The sequence below is a fragment of the Penicillium argentinense genome (assembly GCF_028826775.1).
Source record: "Penicillium argentinense strain IBT 30761 chromosome Unknown utg000010l_segment0_segment0, whole genome shotgun sequence".
Lineage (NCBI taxonomy): Eukaryota > Fungi > Ascomycota > Eurotiomycetes > Eurotiales > Aspergillaceae > Penicillium > Penicillium argentinense.
In genome coordinates, this window is record NW_026622669.1 from 1,491,130 (window position 1) to 1,509,447 (window position 18,318).

General features: G+C 50.2%; 6 protein-coding genes across 6 annotated transcripts; 2 read left to right on the forward strand and 4 right to left on the reverse strand.

The window, feature by feature from the left end:
• Positions 1 to 12: 12 nt before the first annotated feature.
• On the reverse strand, positions 13 to 806 carry N7532_010251 (copper/iron-regulated glutamine amidotransferase; the record flags this gene model as incomplete). Its single annotated transcript, XM_056622742.1, has 4 exons — positions 13 to 238; positions 338 to 411; positions 472 to 695; positions 749 to 806. The coding sequence occupies 4 exons, from the start codon at positions 804 to 806 to the stop codon at positions 13 to 15; spliced, it is 582 nt and encodes a 193-aa protein (XP_056470158.1).
• Positions 807 to 2,593: 1,787 nt separating this feature from the next.
• On the reverse strand, positions 2,594 to 4,660 carry N7532_010252 (fungal specific transcription factor domain-containing protein; the record flags this gene model as incomplete). Its single annotated transcript, XM_056622743.1, has 1 exon — positions 2,594 to 4,660. The coding sequence occupies one exon, from the start codon at positions 4,658 to 4,660 to the stop codon at positions 2,594 to 2,596; it is 2,067 nt and encodes a 688-aa protein (XP_056470159.1).
• A 1,112-nt stretch (positions 4,661 to 5,772) lies between these two features.
• Positions 5,773 to 7,875, forward strand: N7532_010253 (uncharacterized protein; the record flags this gene model as incomplete). Its single annotated transcript, XM_056622744.1, has 1 exon — positions 5,773 to 7,875. The coding sequence occupies one exon, from the start codon at positions 5,773 to 5,775 to the stop codon at positions 7,873 to 7,875; it is 2,103 nt and encodes a 700-aa protein (XP_056470160.1).
• A 196-nt stretch (positions 7,876 to 8,071) lies between these two features.
• N7532_010254 (uncharacterized protein) lies at positions 8,072 to 11,924 on the reverse strand (the record flags this gene model as incomplete). Its single annotated transcript, XM_056622745.1, has 12 exons — positions 8,072 to 8,336; positions 8,401 to 8,609; positions 8,668 to 8,810; positions 8,855 to 9,096; positions 9,254 to 9,348; positions 9,418 to 9,560; positions 9,626 to 9,754; positions 10,185 to 10,766; positions 10,816 to 11,255; positions 11,308 to 11,461; positions 11,517 to 11,685; positions 11,739 to 11,924. 12 exons carry the CDS (start codon positions 11,922 to 11,924, stop codon positions 8,072 to 8,074), a joined length of 2,757 nt encoding a protein of 918 aa, XP_056470161.1.
• A 672-nt stretch (positions 11,925 to 12,596) lies between these two features.
• On the forward strand, positions 12,597 to 13,242 carry N7532_010255 (GNAT family N-acetyltransferase; the record flags this gene model as incomplete). Its single annotated transcript, XM_056622746.1, has 2 exons — positions 12,597 to 13,135; positions 13,194 to 13,242. 2 exons carry the CDS (start codon positions 12,597 to 12,599, stop codon positions 13,240 to 13,242), a joined length of 588 nt encoding a protein of 195 aa, XP_056470162.1.
• A 42-nt stretch (positions 13,243 to 13,284) lies between these two features.
• N7532_010256 (uncharacterized protein) lies at positions 13,285 to 15,473 on the reverse strand (the record flags this gene model as incomplete). Its single annotated transcript, XM_056622747.1, has 11 exons — positions 13,285 to 13,639; positions 13,698 to 13,829; positions 13,878 to 14,196; positions 14,246 to 14,273; positions 14,323 to 14,346; positions 14,400 to 14,587; positions 14,641 to 14,829; positions 14,888 to 15,064; positions 15,113 to 15,163; positions 15,220 to 15,300; positions 15,371 to 15,473. The coding sequence occupies 11 exons, from the start codon at positions 15,471 to 15,473 to the stop codon at positions 13,285 to 13,287; spliced, it is 1,647 nt and encodes a 548-aa protein (XP_056470163.1).
• Positions 15,474 to 18,318: the final 2,845 nt, after the last annotated feature.

An 18,318-nucleotide genomic window follows, 5' to 3' on the forward strand; every position in this document is an offset into this window, starting at 1 on the left:
ATACGCTAATCTCTACTCTTTGAGCCATTGAATGATCCGTTCAAGTAGTTTGACACCATCAGTGGGCTTGTCCAGTTTCTCAAATTCCTTCTCCAATTGCTCCGTAGAAGTTTCCGTTGTACCCCCCAAAAGCATCTTCTTGGCCATATCATTCGAGAGCTTGGGATGGGCTTGGAAAGTGGGGACGTTGTTTGTTTCGTTGACGAAGCACTCGTGATTCTCTGCCAGGAGAATGAAGCTGGGGGCAGGTGTTGCAAGTTTGCTGACATGAAACTCTAGGGTTCGCTTATATTTCATAGGTTTTAGGAAGGAATGGGTTGTAGATCGGTCAACTCACGTAGAGCCAGATGTCGCGGCAAACGGAAAGAACTGTTTTCCGGCTTCCGTGAGGTGGATATCTTCAATAGTAGCCTATATTAAATTTCATGAGGGCCTCGCACTTACAATAGGCCCCATTGGGGCTGCGCGAACCTGTCCACCAAGTGCCCGAGATACAGCATTGTGACCCCAGCAAATCCCAAGAATCTTCGTCGCAGGGAAGTCTCGTGCGACCATTCGCACATACTCCAACACATCAAGTACCCAAGGCAAAGAGTAGGATACATCTGCCATTCCACCACTGAGAACCACCAAATTATATTTTGACGCGTCAGGAAACTTGCGCTCGACTAACGGATCGTAGAGATCGACCGCGGCTGTTGGCGAAACCAAAGTAAATGCCTTCCGCCAGGACGTCCGAACATCTAACCAGAAGTTGAGATTTTCCGGGGGAAAACAGCAATTGGGAGAGAGTTGTTGGAGGCCATGATGTGATTGTGTTGGTTTGGCAATGGAATAAATCTAAGAGGCGAGATAAGTTCTTGGGATTCAACTAGGCCTCTCGCGGACTGCATGCTCTAATATACACACCATTTCCATTGCCGCGAGAATATAGCGGTCTCTTTTCTTTTTGTTTCATTTCACTCGTCCCTCGTTCTCGAAGACTATTTAGGGTATCACCAAGAAGGTTTGCGCAGAATTACTATGCTCAATGATCGGCCGTGGACCGACTCGTTTGGTGTTGAACAAAAAGGGGGGCGCCCCGTGTCGTGGACACGGTCAAACAGAGGTATGAGGTGCAGGACTATTCAGGTGCTCCAACACGCCCCGTCTGCACCCATACTCTCAGGATGGGCCAGGAAAGGCGGCTCAAGGGCCCAGCGGACACTGTATGAGACTTATGAAACATGTGACAAATGACGGAAAAGAATCGCTCGAACTCAGGGTCGAACCTGCACCATGCAAGAGAACAGGCCGGGCTCATAACCTGTTGAACAAAAAGGGGGCGCCCCGTGTCGTGGACACGGTCAAACAGAGGTATGAGGTGCAGGACTATTCAGGTGCTCCAACATTTGGAAATTGTGGACCGGCGCTATACCCAATGGGGAGCGATGGTTGGCAAGCCTCGTTTAGTGAGTTCTGGTTGCACTTGAGGCCTTTTGTCCTTTATAGTCAACGGGAGCGATTGTAACCGGTTAAATCTGGGCCTTAGGTAAGAAGAACAATTATCATTGCCCTAGTGCACCGTTAAGGTAATGGCCTCGAATTGAATCGGTTTCTAGATTGCCCGACGGGTGACGGGACTCTAACGTACACTGAGTATCTGCGTCGTAGCAAATGATGTATCGGATGACTCATCCTAGTTCATTTTCATCTGATTGACTGTTGGGGGCAAGCCTATATAAAGCACCATCGTTAGAAATTAAATCCAATATTATTCATTTTTCAATATCGAGACTTCGCACCTCTCCTCGAGGAACTCCTTGAGCAGGATGTTCTTGCCTAGCGTTCATGCAGAGGAAAACTCCGCAGTCCTTCTCCAGTTTATTCACGAAAAGCCGCTGTGACTGCTTATTACCGGAATTGACTCCTCTTTCGAATTCCTGCAGTGCACCCACATCCACTGCGTGCTGGACCTCCCCGAAGAAGCCGGAGACTCAGCGGCAAGCAGGACCACTATATGACATCCAAGTATTAAGTCGAGTCCAAGCCCAACTAGGGAAAAGTTGCCCCGACCTGAGACTATTTTGTAGTTCAGGTGTATGGTAAACTCTCCTTGTATTATGACTCAAAGACGCCGGAAGCGGGACAGTTTCTAGCGAAGAATATTCGAGAGCTCTCGCAGCACACCGAGAAATCAATCATGGGATAAATGGCGGGGAGGATCCGCAGCTTTGGAAAGTTGAGGATGCCCCTGAGAAGTACATCGAGTTGATGCAGCGGAACATTGTGGGAATCGAGATTTGAATTGAATAGATTCAAGTAAAGTTCAAAATGAGCCAGGGGATGGGACCCGGTGACCGCCAAGGCGTGGTCAATGGATCCGCGAGATTGGGATGTGAGACCGGTCAAGCTATCGAACTGTGTGAAGGAGCGCAGCGCAATCCATGATAAGAAGAAGCAGAAGAACTAGGAAGCCATCGGTGGCCATGTATTCAGATTGAATATTAGAGAGAAGTTTCATCCAGTATGAAATTGATGCACATAGGATCTTGCTTTGAGCAGTCGCACTGCAATTATTGGGCAGATCCTGAATTAGTACACACGTCCGCGATTATGCCCCCTGCTCCAAAATCTGGGCGTATGCCTCTAGAATCTGTCCGATCATCCGCACAACATTCCAGACTGCCTTCCCACTCAATATCCTGGCCCAGATCCTGATGACACGAGGGCATAGATCTGAGCCTGAGATTCTTGATTCGCCTCCCGCTTCGGCCTCCGTGACCATATCGACGATGTAAGCATACAGCCTAGCATCCTCCTCATCGATAGCACCTTCAGATATATGGGGCTCGATTTCAATCAACCACTTGCTGATGATAAAGGCGCACTCAAGCGCACAGAGAGAATGTTGAAGTGACCAGGAAAAGGCTTGGTTGTGTGTCACAATATTGATCCCAATTTTAATCGGAATACTGAGAGCGTGAGCTGAGTATAGGACAGCCCGACTGAGTTTCCGACTGGTCGTTATCTTTGGACTTCGATGCATGGATATTGCGATAGCGTAGGGATCGTGGGTGTTTAGAGCACGCCATGGGCCGAGATCGACATTGAGTCTTATGTAGGCCATGCGAAGTAAGGCGGTTGAATTGAATGAGATCGGTCCAAGAGGGCTCAATGGACCCAGGAATGATTCCGGGTCTTGGTTCCATGCACTTTGCCAGTTTCGTAAGGCTTGCTCTACCTCGCTGATATCAGCAGGGGTTATTTCTTGATCTCCTTCAGATCTGCGTTTTGCGACCGTTCGCAGGAAGTAGATGTGCTGAATCAGTGCAAGTATGAGAGTATAGCTACCCAACGACGAACAATACCCTGCTTGCGTTTCTGGGTTGGACAAGAAAAGCAAAGAGAACTGAGTTTGGAATAGGAGTTCAGGGTCATGCTTATTGCGAGCTTCCTTCCACTTCTCTTCACTCTCTGCCTCCCAGTCCTTCTCGCGCGAGGGCAACTTTATGTTGAGTTCTGAGTTGAGAATTGGTGGAGGAAGATCATACACAATCGTATGAAAGACGAAAAAGCAGAAAATGATGACAACAGTCCTCCTAAAGCTCTCTTCTTGTATCCAAATGTCCCATGACGAGCCTCGACATATCTGGTGATCTAGAAGCTTTTCGGCTCTCATGTAATTTGCCAGAATGTTCTGAATTCCGACCGCCTCATCGAAAATTTCTTCGGAATTTCCCCATGTTGCCATTGCCATGAGGATTAGCAATGTCTGCGCGAGGGGAAGTGGGTCAAAATGTTCTGGGATTTCATCCTCACCAGCGGCATGAGATTGATTTTGGGCAGGAGACCAGGGCCCTGGCAAATTTCCATTGTGTGGTGATTGCGCCGAGGTTCCCACCCTGGTACGGAAAACCATATAGTGTCGCTGGTCCTTGCGAATACGAAGTCTCTCTTGAGCTATCGCAAAAGAGGCCCTGAATAACATGATCGCATTGTGATGGTCAAAGGCAGACTGTGCTCCGATCGTCGCCATGGCCAGGATCAGTTCGACAGGACACCTTACGCCCGAAAACGTCGGTATATGTAACATCGGCAAGTGTCGGTGGAAGCCGGTGAGGTAGGTTGTGATATAGCGTGTTATTGTGTGTCGCGAAGGGAGGAAGAATCCATGCGGGAGAGAGGAGGCGAACAGTTGAACCCCAGAAAATAGAACATCCCAGTCTTGCTGTGTGATCTTCCAGGGTTCTTTCCGAGCCGTCAAAGGTGGCGACACTTCGAATGATGGAAGTGTAGACGTGAATTCATCAAACAAGTGAGGCGCTGATACTTTCGGGGTGGCTAGCTTGGATAAGTTTGATCTCGACTTTCTTGGTTCAGGAGGCTGTTCGAAAGCTGGGAAAAGTGGTGCTGGGTGCAATGGCAAAGATAGTTGATCGACGAAGAATGACGAAAGGCCACCACTATATGTTCCATTTATGCTATCAAGCAACATATCGAAGTCGCTGAAGTTGTTGCCCTGGTGGTCCGCGGGCAAGTCAAGTGCATCGACTGGGGATGCAAGCGGAAGAGAAGTAGAAGTCTGTAATCCGCCTCCGAATTGTACCGGAGTAGAAAAGTCTTGGCCAGAAAAAGAATCGTTTGTTTGCGGTGTCGAGGTCGAGATAGAACTCCCCATCATGCGAAATGGTGCTCTTTGATTTCTCGTGTGTGATGCAGGCGGTGACCCGTTATTCAAACCGCCAGGAGTAGTCCCGGGAACGGACGAGTGGTCATCGTGGTCGATTGCATTGCTATCAGCCTCTCGATTGGGTGACAGCACCTCGCCATGGACTAGCCGAAGATGGCGGGTGAGTAGATCTCTGTTCGGTGGTTGTCAGCCACGTTTCCCCTGACGTTGGCCGAGAAACTCATGTGATACCTTCGAGTAAACCCTGTGGAGCAAGTCACACAGTGAAACGGTTTTTCCTTTGTGTCTGAGAAAATCAGTATATTGAAGTTGTATCGCAAGAGTCATCGTACGAAGTCTTTCATGTCGTTGAAGATGCTCCTTCCGAAGAAATGCCTTTGCACAAAAGTGACAGCGGAACGCCCTTCCTTCGCCGCTGGGGCTGGTTGAAGCTTGGCGAGAGCTGCCCGCTTCGGTAATCACATTTTCCGAAACTGGCCTGGAAGAATTTCGTCTACTTTTCTTCTTGGGTGGCATTTAGAAAACGCGTGTGGCGTTGCAAGAGGTCGCGATGCAGGAAGCAGGATGGAGGAAGCTTAGTCATGATTCCGCATCCCTGTTCGCCGAGGACATCCCTCCAGTAGTGTATATCCCTTCGTGCCATTGAAGCTATGATGGTGTGTGAATAACTTCATAAATTGCAGTTTATCGGACATATTGGAGATGGTTTTCAACAATGGCCATTTCTTTCGAGACCTACGCGAGCCTTCTGGGCAACGAGGATCTTTAAGGCGCTGCTAATGTATGTACAATCACCTTATCCCGAGTATCGTCAAGAAATCCTTGGAATTCTAGGAATCAAACTAGGATACTAAGATTTTCTCACGTGAATCTCAAGTTCATCTAGCAGCTACCAGCGCCTTACTACTTGACTGGTCCAGCCAACTCCGTATCCTCGGTTCATCCAGGTCAGGTGACCGTCGGATAACGGCGGCGGAAATCATTCCTCAAACTTGACTTCACTCACAGACCAGCAAAGGTGAATGACCAGATTCTCAGCTATTAAGAAGCGGAAACAATCTACACTGTCTATGCTCATCAACACACCGACAGCGTTTCCGATGGCGGATGGATCGCCATCCCAATCGCAGCTGCAACGACCAGGCTCGTCGCGAGCGCGCAAAAGAGTCAAGGTCACACGAGCATGCGACACCTGCAAATCGCGCAAAAAGGCCTGCACCGGAGACATTCCCTGTCAGTTCTGCGTGCGATCCAATCTGCGCTGCTCGTACAAAGTGCCCTACCACCGAGGATCCGCCACCACCCCACTACCATCCGCACCAGGCGGAAATGTGCCCCGGCTCGCCTCTACCCCGTCAATCCCCACATCAGCCATGTCAGCATCAACCCCAGATCCGGAATCTGTTGTGGGGGCCCAATACCGAGGTCCGGCGTCAGCCCACTCGTTTCTGGACCGTGCCGTGAGGAATTTCCGCGGGACGCAGCGGGCGTTGAATTCAGCGTCGGAGGATGCGCATGCTTCTATCTTCTCGCATGGTGATCGGCATGCGCCGCCCATTCCCGAGTCGCAGATACAATGGCCGAGTCGGGCGGCTGTTGATTGGCTGGTGCGACGATACTTTGATTTCTCTTCGCCGACTTATCGTGTGCTGCATCAAGGCACGGTGGAAGGATGGGTAAATACATTGTTTGGACAAGAGGTTCGGACCGCGTCAGGTCCAAACCCTGGACCGTCACCAGCTGTGAGGGCTATTGTTTTGATGATGTGTGCAATCGCATCCTCATTTTCGGACATGCATGATATGCCGGCGGAACATGTTGCGAGAAATACACTACAAGGACAGCAGAGTGAAACATACTATCAAATGGCAGACCAGCTTCTCGTGCAGGAGCAAGGCTCACCGTCCTTGGAATCAGTGCAGGCTCGGTTTCTCACAGTTTTGTATCTTCTTGGCACATCGCGCATGAATCGAGCCTGGTTCAACTTCGGCTCTGCCGTCCAACTCCTGATGGCGCTGGGACTGCACAGAAAACAAACACACTCACGAGCGATAGCTTCCCTAGCTTCTACCAAAGTTGCCATTGAATGCTCTAAGAGAGTACTTTGGTGTTCTTTCACCTTAGACGAATATCTCAGCCTGATCCTTGGTCGACCACGACTTCTTCGAGAAGAAGATATAGACCAGGATTATCCTACGCTTGTCAATGACGAGCAAATAGATGCGCATCCACCTCGCTCTCGCCTACAGCGAAACTGCCTCATGGATGCGCCTGTCTGTCATGCAAAACTTGCTCGCATTCTAGCCAAGGCTTCACAAGACCTCTACTCAATTCAACCATTCGAAAAAGAACAGGAAGTCGTACTGATAAATAGCCTCGTCGAGCGAATCACACAGTGGCAATCTGAGCTTCCACCTCTTCTCGGTGACTGGGTCTGCCCGAGCAGTCTCATATCCATTTTCCAAAGACAGTTGACCGTGATAAGACTGGCCCGTTTCCACGCTCTGATGTTTGTCACGCGCCCTCTCCTTTTACGAGACTATTGCCAGGAATCAGAGCAGGGCGATGATTCTATAAGGCTACATCTACGGTCTTGTGTCAACACTGCCCGAGCCACCTTAGAGCTGGTACTGGATCTTGTCAAAGACAACCTACTCTATCCCGCTTTCTGGTTTACGCAATACATTGCCTTCAACGCCCTCTCAATTGTCTACATCTATCTCATACACAGCAAGAAGGGCCGAATTCCTCATGCATGGCTATTTGGAAATGATTTACCCTCTTCAACGGTTTCTCCAGACCTACTCTACAAACTAGCCGAGGAGACACAATATCATCTTGGTCAAGCTACCGAAAGAAATGCCCTCGCATGGCGATACAACATTGTTCTTGAGGCTTTACGATTAGAGGCCACTGGGCAAATATCGGAAACAAGCAATGATGGTGACGAAACAATGAACCGGACGCAACAAGATCTTGGCCATCACCCGTCATCCCAATTAGTTGGGGCGAATGACAATCCTCCCTTTGAGCACGGATTACCGGCTGAGCAGTCTCTTGTCGATTGGGATAGCTTCCAAGCCCCGATCACCTACGATGCCGGAATTGGGACCATGTTTAACTTTGCTGATGATCTCTGCCTCGATTTTTGGCCCCAGCTAGATCGACTGCCTACCTGTAAGTTTATACGCTATGTGAGATGATAAATTCCTCTATCTGAGGTGTAATATACTTATATAACACAGCGCTCAATTGAAACGCTCCCGAATTCATGTCCTCATGCAGACATCTTGTATAATGACGATTCTTGCCACAAGGCACTATCACGAATATTGCTATACCATGACACCATCTGTGTCCTTTTTCAAGCCCGAGTCAGAGCGAGCAATCCACTTATCCTTACCACAAATACTTATACCGAAACTGACCGTCCGCCTCCTCTTCGCTCTCCGTCTTCTCATTAATACTCCTCAACCAAAGACCCAAAGCCGCAGCGAGGACAATACCACCCGCCGCAAAAGAAGACAGAATGATACCGCCCATTCGATACTGCGGAGCATCAGAACTTGGGAAAAAGTAGGAACCGTAAATATCAGACGAGTTGCCGAACAAGTTGACCAAGGCGTACACAATGGCACGCTTTGTCCGTGTTCGAGGGACTGTACTGGCAATCCATGCCTGGACAACATTGAACGACGAATATGATCCCGCACACATCAGGAACATACCTACGTATCGTGGGGCTGTAGTGTGTCGTGATGACCAGGACATTACCGATGATGTCAATGAGAAGAGGCCACATGATCAACGTTGCGAGCTGGTTGGTGTATTGGGCGATGAAGGAATTGCCGAGGGATGTGAAGAAGCCAAAGACGTAGACGGGGACGGTGATAAGAAGGGTTGCGGTGTTGCCAAAGCCGAGGGTTTTGACGATGGACTAAGCAGAGGAAACTGTTAGTCTCTCTCAGGATTTCCGTACTGGGAATGTCACTCACGGGGAAGAAATATGTCCAAGTCTGGGACGTGAGCTGGCAGACTTGAATCATGATCAGAGCCCACGCTTTTGGATCCGTGAATGCATCGACCAGTGCTTCCTTGATGGATCCATTCTCATCGACCTCGTCGTTCGCAGCTTGAGCTAGTCGCCACTCTGCAAAGTGCTGTTCTTGCTCGGATAGCTACTTGCGTTGACCCGATCGTGGGAAGTCGGGTAGGAGCCATACTGCCGGTGCTCCTGCGACCATTGTGCCGGCGCCTTCGATGATGAAGAGCCATCTGGATAGTTTTGCTTAGATCCCTGTAACGTGTCCAAGATTCCAGCGGCAATCAATCCACCAAATCCATTCGCAATGGTGTTGCCGTAGTAAAGAACAGCGGCTCGAGGTGCGATCTCCTGCGGCTTGTACCATGAGCTGACAAGCAGACTGTTCATATTGTCAGCGAGCTTCATCAAAGTAGACATTCCCAGAATATCTTACAGTGCCCCGGGGAAGAAAGGAGACTCAGCAAATCCAAGCAAAACTCTCACGACCATGATCCCAGTAATGTCCGTCGTCGCAGCAGCACACATCGACATCTCACCCCAGATAAAAATTCGCAACTGGGATGTACTTCGAAGGCTTAACGCGAGTGAGGACAATATTACTAGGGACCTGTCCGAGCAGGTATCCGACGAACTAAATCATCGCATGGTCAACGCTTGTACCTCCAGTTGTGTTATCCGATACCAAGAAGGCTAAGCTCACCATGATCGCGACGGCAGTCTGGTATTGGGTATCGCTTTGCATACCACCAAGACGGGCATTGGCGATATTCGATCGATCGAGGATATTGAAAATGAAGAGAAGACATAGCGATGAGATGAGGTGTAGATCGATCTTGCGCACGACTATTGCGGCTCAGTTAGAACCTCAGAGGTTACACAGTTTTTGCAGAAGCAGCGTTATTACTCACGACGCTTCTCTATCTGCCTTGTGTCTTCTGCAGATAGACCTTCGAATGTAGGGTCCTGCTGTGTAGCCTTTGGAGAGATTTCCAAATGACTGGTCTCATTTTCTTTGAGACTTTCCACGTCCACGTTCTCTGCGATATCAGGGAGTCACGGATGTCCAGAATGAGAACCCTGGTTGCTATTTTTGCCAAGGCATATATATCGGGATGGTGGTTTAGGCCCCTCACAACTTTTCGAACTAATGCACCTTGATTATTGTCCAGGTAAGCAAGCTGTGTGGTGGAGAATCAAGTCACCCCGGATTCCTTTCGGATAACTCTTCCCACGGGTGCGGAAATGCGGGCGGATTAAGCACTAGTCCCCCTAAAGCTTGGGATGATCGCTGCTTCGCTTAGCCGGCGAAGATCGGAACATTACACTAGTGTAGTGACCTAGTCATGTAGCCGGCATCTCTGGACGGCAAAGAAGCCGATTCATCACAATTCAAATCGCAAGCTCAAAGATTCGTTCATTCGTGTAACTATTTTCACAGTGTGTACTTAAACAGGGGCGACTTATCACCCATATCTAACAACTGCTCATCAGAGTACTTCTCCCGAATCTCAACCTCACTAATAGCCCCATTCTTCTTATTCGCCCACATATACGAAACCTCCAGCACCAATGCCGCCACAAGCGCAGATCCGCCGAATGCCAAGGACAGGCCAAAACCCGTGGGATAAGTCGGGTCCTCCTTGCTAATGTACATGTAGCTGCCGATGATACCTCCGATGTTGCCGACGCAAATGTTGAACGCACCCCCGATCGCGCGGCGATTGGAGGGGGCGAGGTTATTCATGGTCCAGGATGTCGTTGCTGGGTGTGTGGGGTAGATTCCCATGCAAGTGAGGATGATGGCGAAGAAGCCGGGTCCGATGTTCGCTTCAAGGTTACCCTTTAATCCGATGATGATGGCGTATCCGATGACGACTAGTAGTAGTGGAGCTACGACGAATGGGGCGCGCCAGTAGAATCGGTCGGATAATCTTGAGAAGAAGATGGCGGAAATTGCGCCTGCGACGTATGGGGGAACGGTCATTAGTTGGGCATTTGTTGATTTGAAGCCCATTCCTTCTGTGATTGTGGGGAGGGTGAATTTTGTTCCTGTTGAAGTCAACAGGATGTACTTGCTGTCAGTGTTGGGGGAACGAACCGTATGAACAGGCAGACTGGCAGAGTAAGATGTATGCCAGGAGATACATTCTCCAGTTACTCAACACTGCCCTAATGTCTTTCCACGATGTCTTCTTTCTCTCATCCTTGAACTGGCCGCCGTCCTTAATAAAGTGCTGTATTTCCAAGAAGCGAATCTCGTCTTGGGACAGCCACTTGCCCGAAAGTTTCGGCGAGTCAATCAAGAGGAAGAAACAGGCGACTCCCAGGACAATAGTAGCCAGGCCTTCGAGGATGAAGATCCAGCGCCAGCCTTCATAGCCGCCAACTCCACTCATTTTGGAAATGCCAGCGGCCAGCAGACCCGAGAAAGCACCGGAAAGAGCACTGGCACAGTAGAAGACGGCCAGACGGGTAGCCAGATTCTTGGGCATGTACCAGAAGGAGCAGAGATAGACAGCGCCTGGGAAGAATCCGGCTCTGTAGTCCATTATTGGTAAATGTCAACTCTGGTTCGAATGGTTGCACTCACTCGAAGACACCTAGCAGGACGCGGACCACCAGCAGCCCAGCAAAGTTCTGAATAACCCCTGTCAAGGTCATAATAATTCCCCAGGAGACGATAAGAGAGCCAAGGTAGGCAGATGGCCGGGTAAACCTTTTCAACAGCATGTTACTGGGCACCTCTTAAAGAAATAAAATTAGCAACGAGATATTTAGTCTTGATAAGATCCAACTCACCAAGCAGAACATAAGGAATGAAGAAAAGACTGAGGGCGATATTGTACTGAATCCCACTCAGACCAAGGTCAGTCGTAAGGCCAGCAATCTTCGCATTGCCGATATTAGCTCTGTCCAAATGCGAAATCAAATACAGCACGGCCAACATGGGAACCAGTCGGTAGTCCACCTGGAAGCATATTAATGTGATGAAGTCGGGTTATGTGGATGCATGTCCCTTACCTTCCGTAATACAGCCTTCCTCTGCTCCTCCGTAAAACCACGATAAAACTCCGCATCCTCAGGCGCCAGCCCGAGAACCTGGATATTATCGATAGTCGTCACATTGCTGTAATCCTCAACATGATTCGACGAGCGCTGCTTCTCATCAACAACATCTTCATAAGAGACACGCTCGGTTCGAGACATCTTGGCAGTCTTCACTCGTTTTTCTGACTGTCGCGGTTTTCCGTTCCCCAGGACAGAAGAAGCTCTTATATAGCACAACCAAGCCGCGGTCACCCCAACCTCGGGGAAGCTTAAACCTCGCGAGGCTTGCCATCTACCGACATCCCCGCCTCCTAGCACGCTTGGCGCCATCAACGTATGGCCAAAAAAGCAGGACCAAGACATCCCCACGGCCACGAGGCATCAGCCCCGCGATTCGGTTGGAGCGGAGATCCGGGGTTCAGCCCGCTGTCGGCGGTTCACGCGATGGCATGTCTGGCCTTCGGTTCGGGTGCCAGTCTTGGCGGCTCTGCTTTCTGGGCGTTATCCGCTGCTTTCTCCGTTGCTTATCCGACTGGGACTTTTCTCCGTTGGGTTCTCCGCTGTGGATTTGCTTTCTTGGAGAGGTGAGGTGGTTCTTGCTGGGATGAAGAGTGACCTTCAAGCCGCTTCACTTCCCACTGGATTTTCGATCTTCAAAGGAATTAGTGCAGCTGGAGATACATCTGATGATAATGAGGGGCAGGTTCATCAATGCTTAGTCACCGCTCGAGTCATCGATATCCACACGTAGAACATTCTTTACCTCCCCTCCTAATAGATACTATCAAATCCGCCTAGCCTACTCTATACAGCGCAGTGCTTACGACCAACATGCCACAAGTGCAAATCCGCCCTGCCAAGCCCGCGGACCTACCCCAGATCCGCACAATCAACACGCACTATATCCTCCACACATCACTCACATTCGCGCAAGCCCCAGTCGCGGCGGAAACCCATGCCACCAAGTATGATGATTTACGCCAGCGAGGCCTTCCGTACCTCGTGGCTGTGGACACACATGAACACAGACAGGAGGAGGTAATTGTTGGGTATACATACCTCTCCCCTTTCCGCGAGCAGTTACTCGCCTACGCGCCGACTGTCGAGTTGACCCTTTTTGTTCATCCGGAACACCACTTGCGGGGTATTGGCTCGTTGCTTCTTGGCGAGGTTTTGGGGATGTTGCACCGGCGGGTGATTTTTCATTGCCTCGCAGAGGATGAGAGGACGGTAGTGCAGAATATCATTGCTGTTATGGCTGTTGATCCGGAGGGGAAGGACGGTGGGGAGGCGTTGAGGCGGTGGTATCTTAACCGTGGGTTTGTCGAGCGGGGGAGGTTGGAGAAGGTTGGGTTTAAGAGGGGGTTTTGGTGTGTATTCTCTCCAGAACTGGGATGCCACACTGCAATAGTACTAACTTGATGCTAGGATCGATACTGTTTATTTACAATGTTCTGCCTCTGGTTCAGAATCCTAGTATATACAGAACAAATAAGGTCATAACTCTTTCCATCACATCTCAAGTCCGAGAATCCGTACTTTCGGCCTCAACAATCAAAGCAGCATTACTCCCCTCCTCACGCGCCCGCTGGACCGTCTGCGAGTACTTCTTACCCGCAACAAGCCACCAAAGCAGTTCGATGATAATGAAACCGCCGACGACGACGCAGGTGTAGTTCATGTTAGGCACTGTCACGGGCATCTCGTACGGAAAGGAGAAAAAGACGATAGCGAAGATGAGCCAGAGCGCTGAGATGATGTTTACTACCATACCGGCGAGGTGGGGTAGGTGGAAGGGGCCGCGGTGCATTGTGCGCCGGCGGAGGAGGATGTTTGTTAGGATTGGGACTAGGTAGGCGAGGTTGTTTACCGTTCTAATACACATTTTAGTCAGGCTAGAGTTACCTTGGGACCTTGGGGTTGAGGACGTACACTGCTGAACCCATCATGGAATTAAAGGCAGTCGTCGAGCCGAGGTAGATACAGCCGAGCAGCGCGATGATTACTCCGACGCAGAGCTGGGCGTTCAGTGGGGAGCCCAGTTTGGGGTGTACGCGTGCCCAGCTAGGAAAAATCAGTATTGAATACTCCAGTGGAAAGAAGCCGGCTTACATCTTCGACAATGGAAGACCCTCATCACGAGCAAAGGCCCAGAAAACGCGACCGGTACCTAAAGAACTCAGCGTGGACTCGATATCATATTTGAGGATGGACTCACTCAGCTGCGATCCAATAACGCAGGGTCCAAGAGCAATCCAGACCATGAAGATAAGACCAAAAGCACCGCCTTTGGTGGATGTTGCTTGGAAGAAGATCTCGGCTAGGGGAAGGCCGGTTTGCGTATCTGCGAGCGAATTGTAGTTTTGGACGGAGAACATTAGGCTGAGGAGATAGGTGATTCCGGTGACGAATGCGATTGAGAGGGTAATTGCTAACATCGTTAGTCTTCTGCTCATGTTGAAATCCTGTGACTGGCTCACCGAGACCTAGAGGCGCATTTCTTCCGGGCTTTCGAATTGTGAGTATTTATCATCCTGGTCATTGCTTGTCGACTTACGTTGGGCATTTCCTCGGTAATGTGCTGTTTATGAATTAGCGATTGACTGACTCAGTTTCTTGTGAAGAACGACAAACCGAAATCCCGTCCAATCCTCCCAGGGAGTACAAGGGATTCACCAATCCAGTAATGAAACACATCACGTTATTCTCCCAACCGGTGTTATTAATCCAAGTCCTAAACACGAACTTGCTATCATTGTGCTTCGGAGCCGAGGCAGCTACCGTGACCATCGTCACGAACCAGGCTAGTTGCAGGTAAACCACTGGAAGACATTAGTTAGCCACTGCTCAAATAACTAAGCACCACAGGACTCACGAGAGAATTTGTTAATCAAAGGAATAAACCGATTTCCAAACATGACAATGCCAGATGTGAAAATGTTTAGAATCTGATAAGCAACGAAGGTCATCCAGGGCTCAATAACAAGGTCTTCATGGTAAAGCGCAATCAACGCCATAACGGTCGTAGCGTAAATCAGATTCGTAGAGGCAGTCGTGAAGATCCCTGTCCGACTTGTTAGAATTCACTTTCTTTTGGTATGGAGATTCTGCAGAAATCTCACAGCCAAAGACTGTACACCACCCCGTCGCAAAACTCAACAAACTGTTATATCGCTTGGGGGCGATCGCCGCTATCCAGTGGTACATTCCTCCCTCGGTCGGGTATGCGGAGACGAATTCAGCGAGCGAGGTCCCGACGAAGGACTGGAGGATGAAGACGAGGATGAATCCGTAGATAACTAGAATCGTCAACTCAATCCCTCATACTTGACCTTCAGTCAACTCACGTGCCCCCGGACCGCCCGCATTGATGGCGGTAATCAACCCCAACCCCAGACCTACACTCGCACCTGTTAGCCACGATCTCACACCTAGCATCTGAGTACCGCTGTACCTGTCCAGGAGATGGTGCAGTTCGCAGCAAGGCCAATCAAGCTCCAAACAGAGAAATGCCGCTTAAGCTCCTGCTTGTGTCCTATCGAGGATGTTAGTCGCGCCAACAATTCCCCCTGTTCTGTCTGCAAGCAAGGCATTGGAACACGCACCCATCTGAGCCAAACGCAGCTCATCCGCATTCTGCACCTTAATCACAGCTGCGCGACCATCCTTGGCCTCCGGCACAGTCGAACTAATCTCAGGAACGCCCATGGTGCTGACAGCAGATGACTTCGGGAGTACCTAGGTAGAGTTGAAAAGTCCAAGAGGACCGACGCGCGGTCGCAGGAACTTTTTAGTCGCAACATACCATGTCTCCTTTATCTTAGCTGCAGCTCTTATCGTGTTGCTGGGGAATTTCGCCGGGTTGACCGGTCGCTTGACCGGAAGGAAAGGAGCGGGGGCTAATGGGGGCCCGGTCCTCCCCTCAATTCACAAGTGTTCCGCCGGTGATTGCGGGCTTCCCCGGAGTTGTGGAGGAGTTACATTGACAATGCCATTGTTGCAGTGTGGTAGTGGTGGTGACCTCGATTTGTGATTAGATCCAAGGTAGTCATTGCGTCGATATTTTCTGAGATTGGGTGCTTCGCTAGGCGACTGAATGGTGAGTTGCTTTGTTAGTCGGGGTCGCGATATATATCAACCCGGCACACAAATGCAAATATGTGGGAGCTCCATTATTCTGCAGGGATTGAGCCAATGGACTCGAGAACGCCAAACCACCCCATAATGTGAAGTCTTGAATGAAACAACAAATCGCCACGAACATATATCATTATAGGGTGCAAACATTGGAAGCAAGTACTGGTACCGGTAAAGGTAAGCTACTAAGCTCATTAAGACTAGCACCGCAAGAAGCTAGGACATTGCGACAGGTAAATTTACCAAACCCAGCAACCTCAGCCTATCGCTAAATATCACATCACGAATCAAACCAGCCGTTACTCAACCGATCACGCCAATTTACCAACCGCCCGCAGATGAACTTATTGTCATTGGAGGTGTCACAAGACTCTGTTCGTACCAGCAAGCCCAGCCCCTGAGAACTGCAGCGGCCAACCTCGAACTAGGGTAAAGTCCATGGCTCTATATTCAGGAGACCCGCATACATCACGGGCCAAGTCTCCGAAACGGTGAGACCTATATTCGAGTCTCACTCTAGGCGTACAACCTAAGGTTAAGGGATGATGTGCACCCTTTGAGGACACAGAATAGAGAGGTGTACGGGTGGAAATAGGCTTTATGCAGTGAGACACGGCGGAGTTCAGCTCATGATTTTTACAGCTGGACCCTACCTTAAAGGTCATGCAGCAAAGCTCATCGATCACGAGTATTCGTCAGGAATGAGCGGATGGTGCGTGCTTGCCCTACCGGGTAGTGCTGTATGATTTACAGAGTAAGCTATACAAGCTAATTATAGAGTTGGGGCGATGCTACCACAAGGCATTGCTTGCTGTAAGGCTGATTGATACCCACCCAAGTTTTCAGGAAGCGACCGAGGATGAACCCGAGGTTCGATCAGCTTAAAATCAAAGACTAAGGTAATTTCTTGGCTTGCGGCCTCAAAGGTGGACAAAGACGCGGGCTTGGCATTGATAATTTTATAAAACTAGTCGCATTGAAGGGCAGGGCTCACTCAGGGTCTGGCAAGAAAAGGGGTAACGGACCAAAATTAGAGGAGTTAATTTGCGTTTGTTTTGCGGAACAATCCGAGACAAGTCAGAAACAGTGTGAACTTTACCCTACTACTGGAGACTGAAATTAGATAACCCAAAGATACTGAGAGAATACCGGGCAAGTCTCGGATTGTTCTGTGGATTCTGGAATGCCCACTCGATCGACGGGCGTGGGTTAGTTCGGGCGCCCGGCCGGATCGCTCACGGTTAATTCTGCCCGCTGAAACAGCCACTTCGTATGTCACCAGAGCAGAATCCAGAGGTGCTGACAGAAGGTACTCTACTTAGGAAGTCTGGGGTAGCCCCCCTACCACCAAGGCTATAATTGCACCTGCCATGCTTCCGCACGGCCCCAATGCAACTGAACTGGTTGGCACGCGAGACCCTGCATGGTGAATCGGCGGAGGTACTTGGCTGCCTGCTGCCAAGAATGGCCCCTCGTCTGCTCCACCGGGAACAGCCAGTTCGGTTGGAATCTGGCAGTCAAGCCTTGCGATCGGGCCCTAAGATTATTCCCGATGTCAACCGGATCTCTCAGCGTGCCACTGGCAGAAGGCGTGGCGGAGGCAGAGGCATGATGTGACCTGGACCCTGGACAACATCACCCTGCATAGGACTTAAAGTATACCATGGTCCGAGCCGAGCGGTTCTGAAAGATCTGATCTATGATTGTGATTTCTTTCAGTAGCTGTAAAGGCATGCTAGGAATGAGATGGAGAGAGTCAAACGTTCCGCCGCTGCAAATCCAAAGCCTCGCAAACACAGCCCTCGTTTGGACGGAACGTGTTTGGTCCGGTAATATTACCGACCAAGGGGCGCCTGGATACCGCTCAGCGCGTCGGAGGGCCTGTCGCGTCCCTCAAAGGAGAAGGCGGTCAGGGCGTGGCGCCCGTAAAGACAGCGTCGGGGTAATTTACTTTCCCCACTCCGAGGGGGGCTAAAACTAAAAAAAAATCTTTGGGGGGCGTTGAGCCGCAGTCTGCTTTGAGCAGCTAGTCGCGTGGAGGTTGCAAAGGCGACCGGTGCCCGCGAACTATCGTTTCTTTTTCCATACTTTCAGGGTATTGTGTGCATTATTCCCGGGGTGGACGGGCCTGTACAACTCGGGACGTTCATTAATTCTGGTTAATTTACCCAGGTCGAACCTACTGGCCTCGCTAGAACTGTGCCTCCACTACATAGAGCATCGAGGCGGACCGGCGGCTTGCTAGCTGTTTCGAAGGCAGTTCAGCGGTGAAATAGGATCCTGCATGGCATCGCACTCACTCAACTCGAAGATCTGGAGCCATGTCGATGCAACGAGGGATTCAATTGCTATGTACAGGCGACAGCAACGCGGCTCAGTCGGCCAAGCAAACAGGCCCAACCGTCTCGTGTGCTTG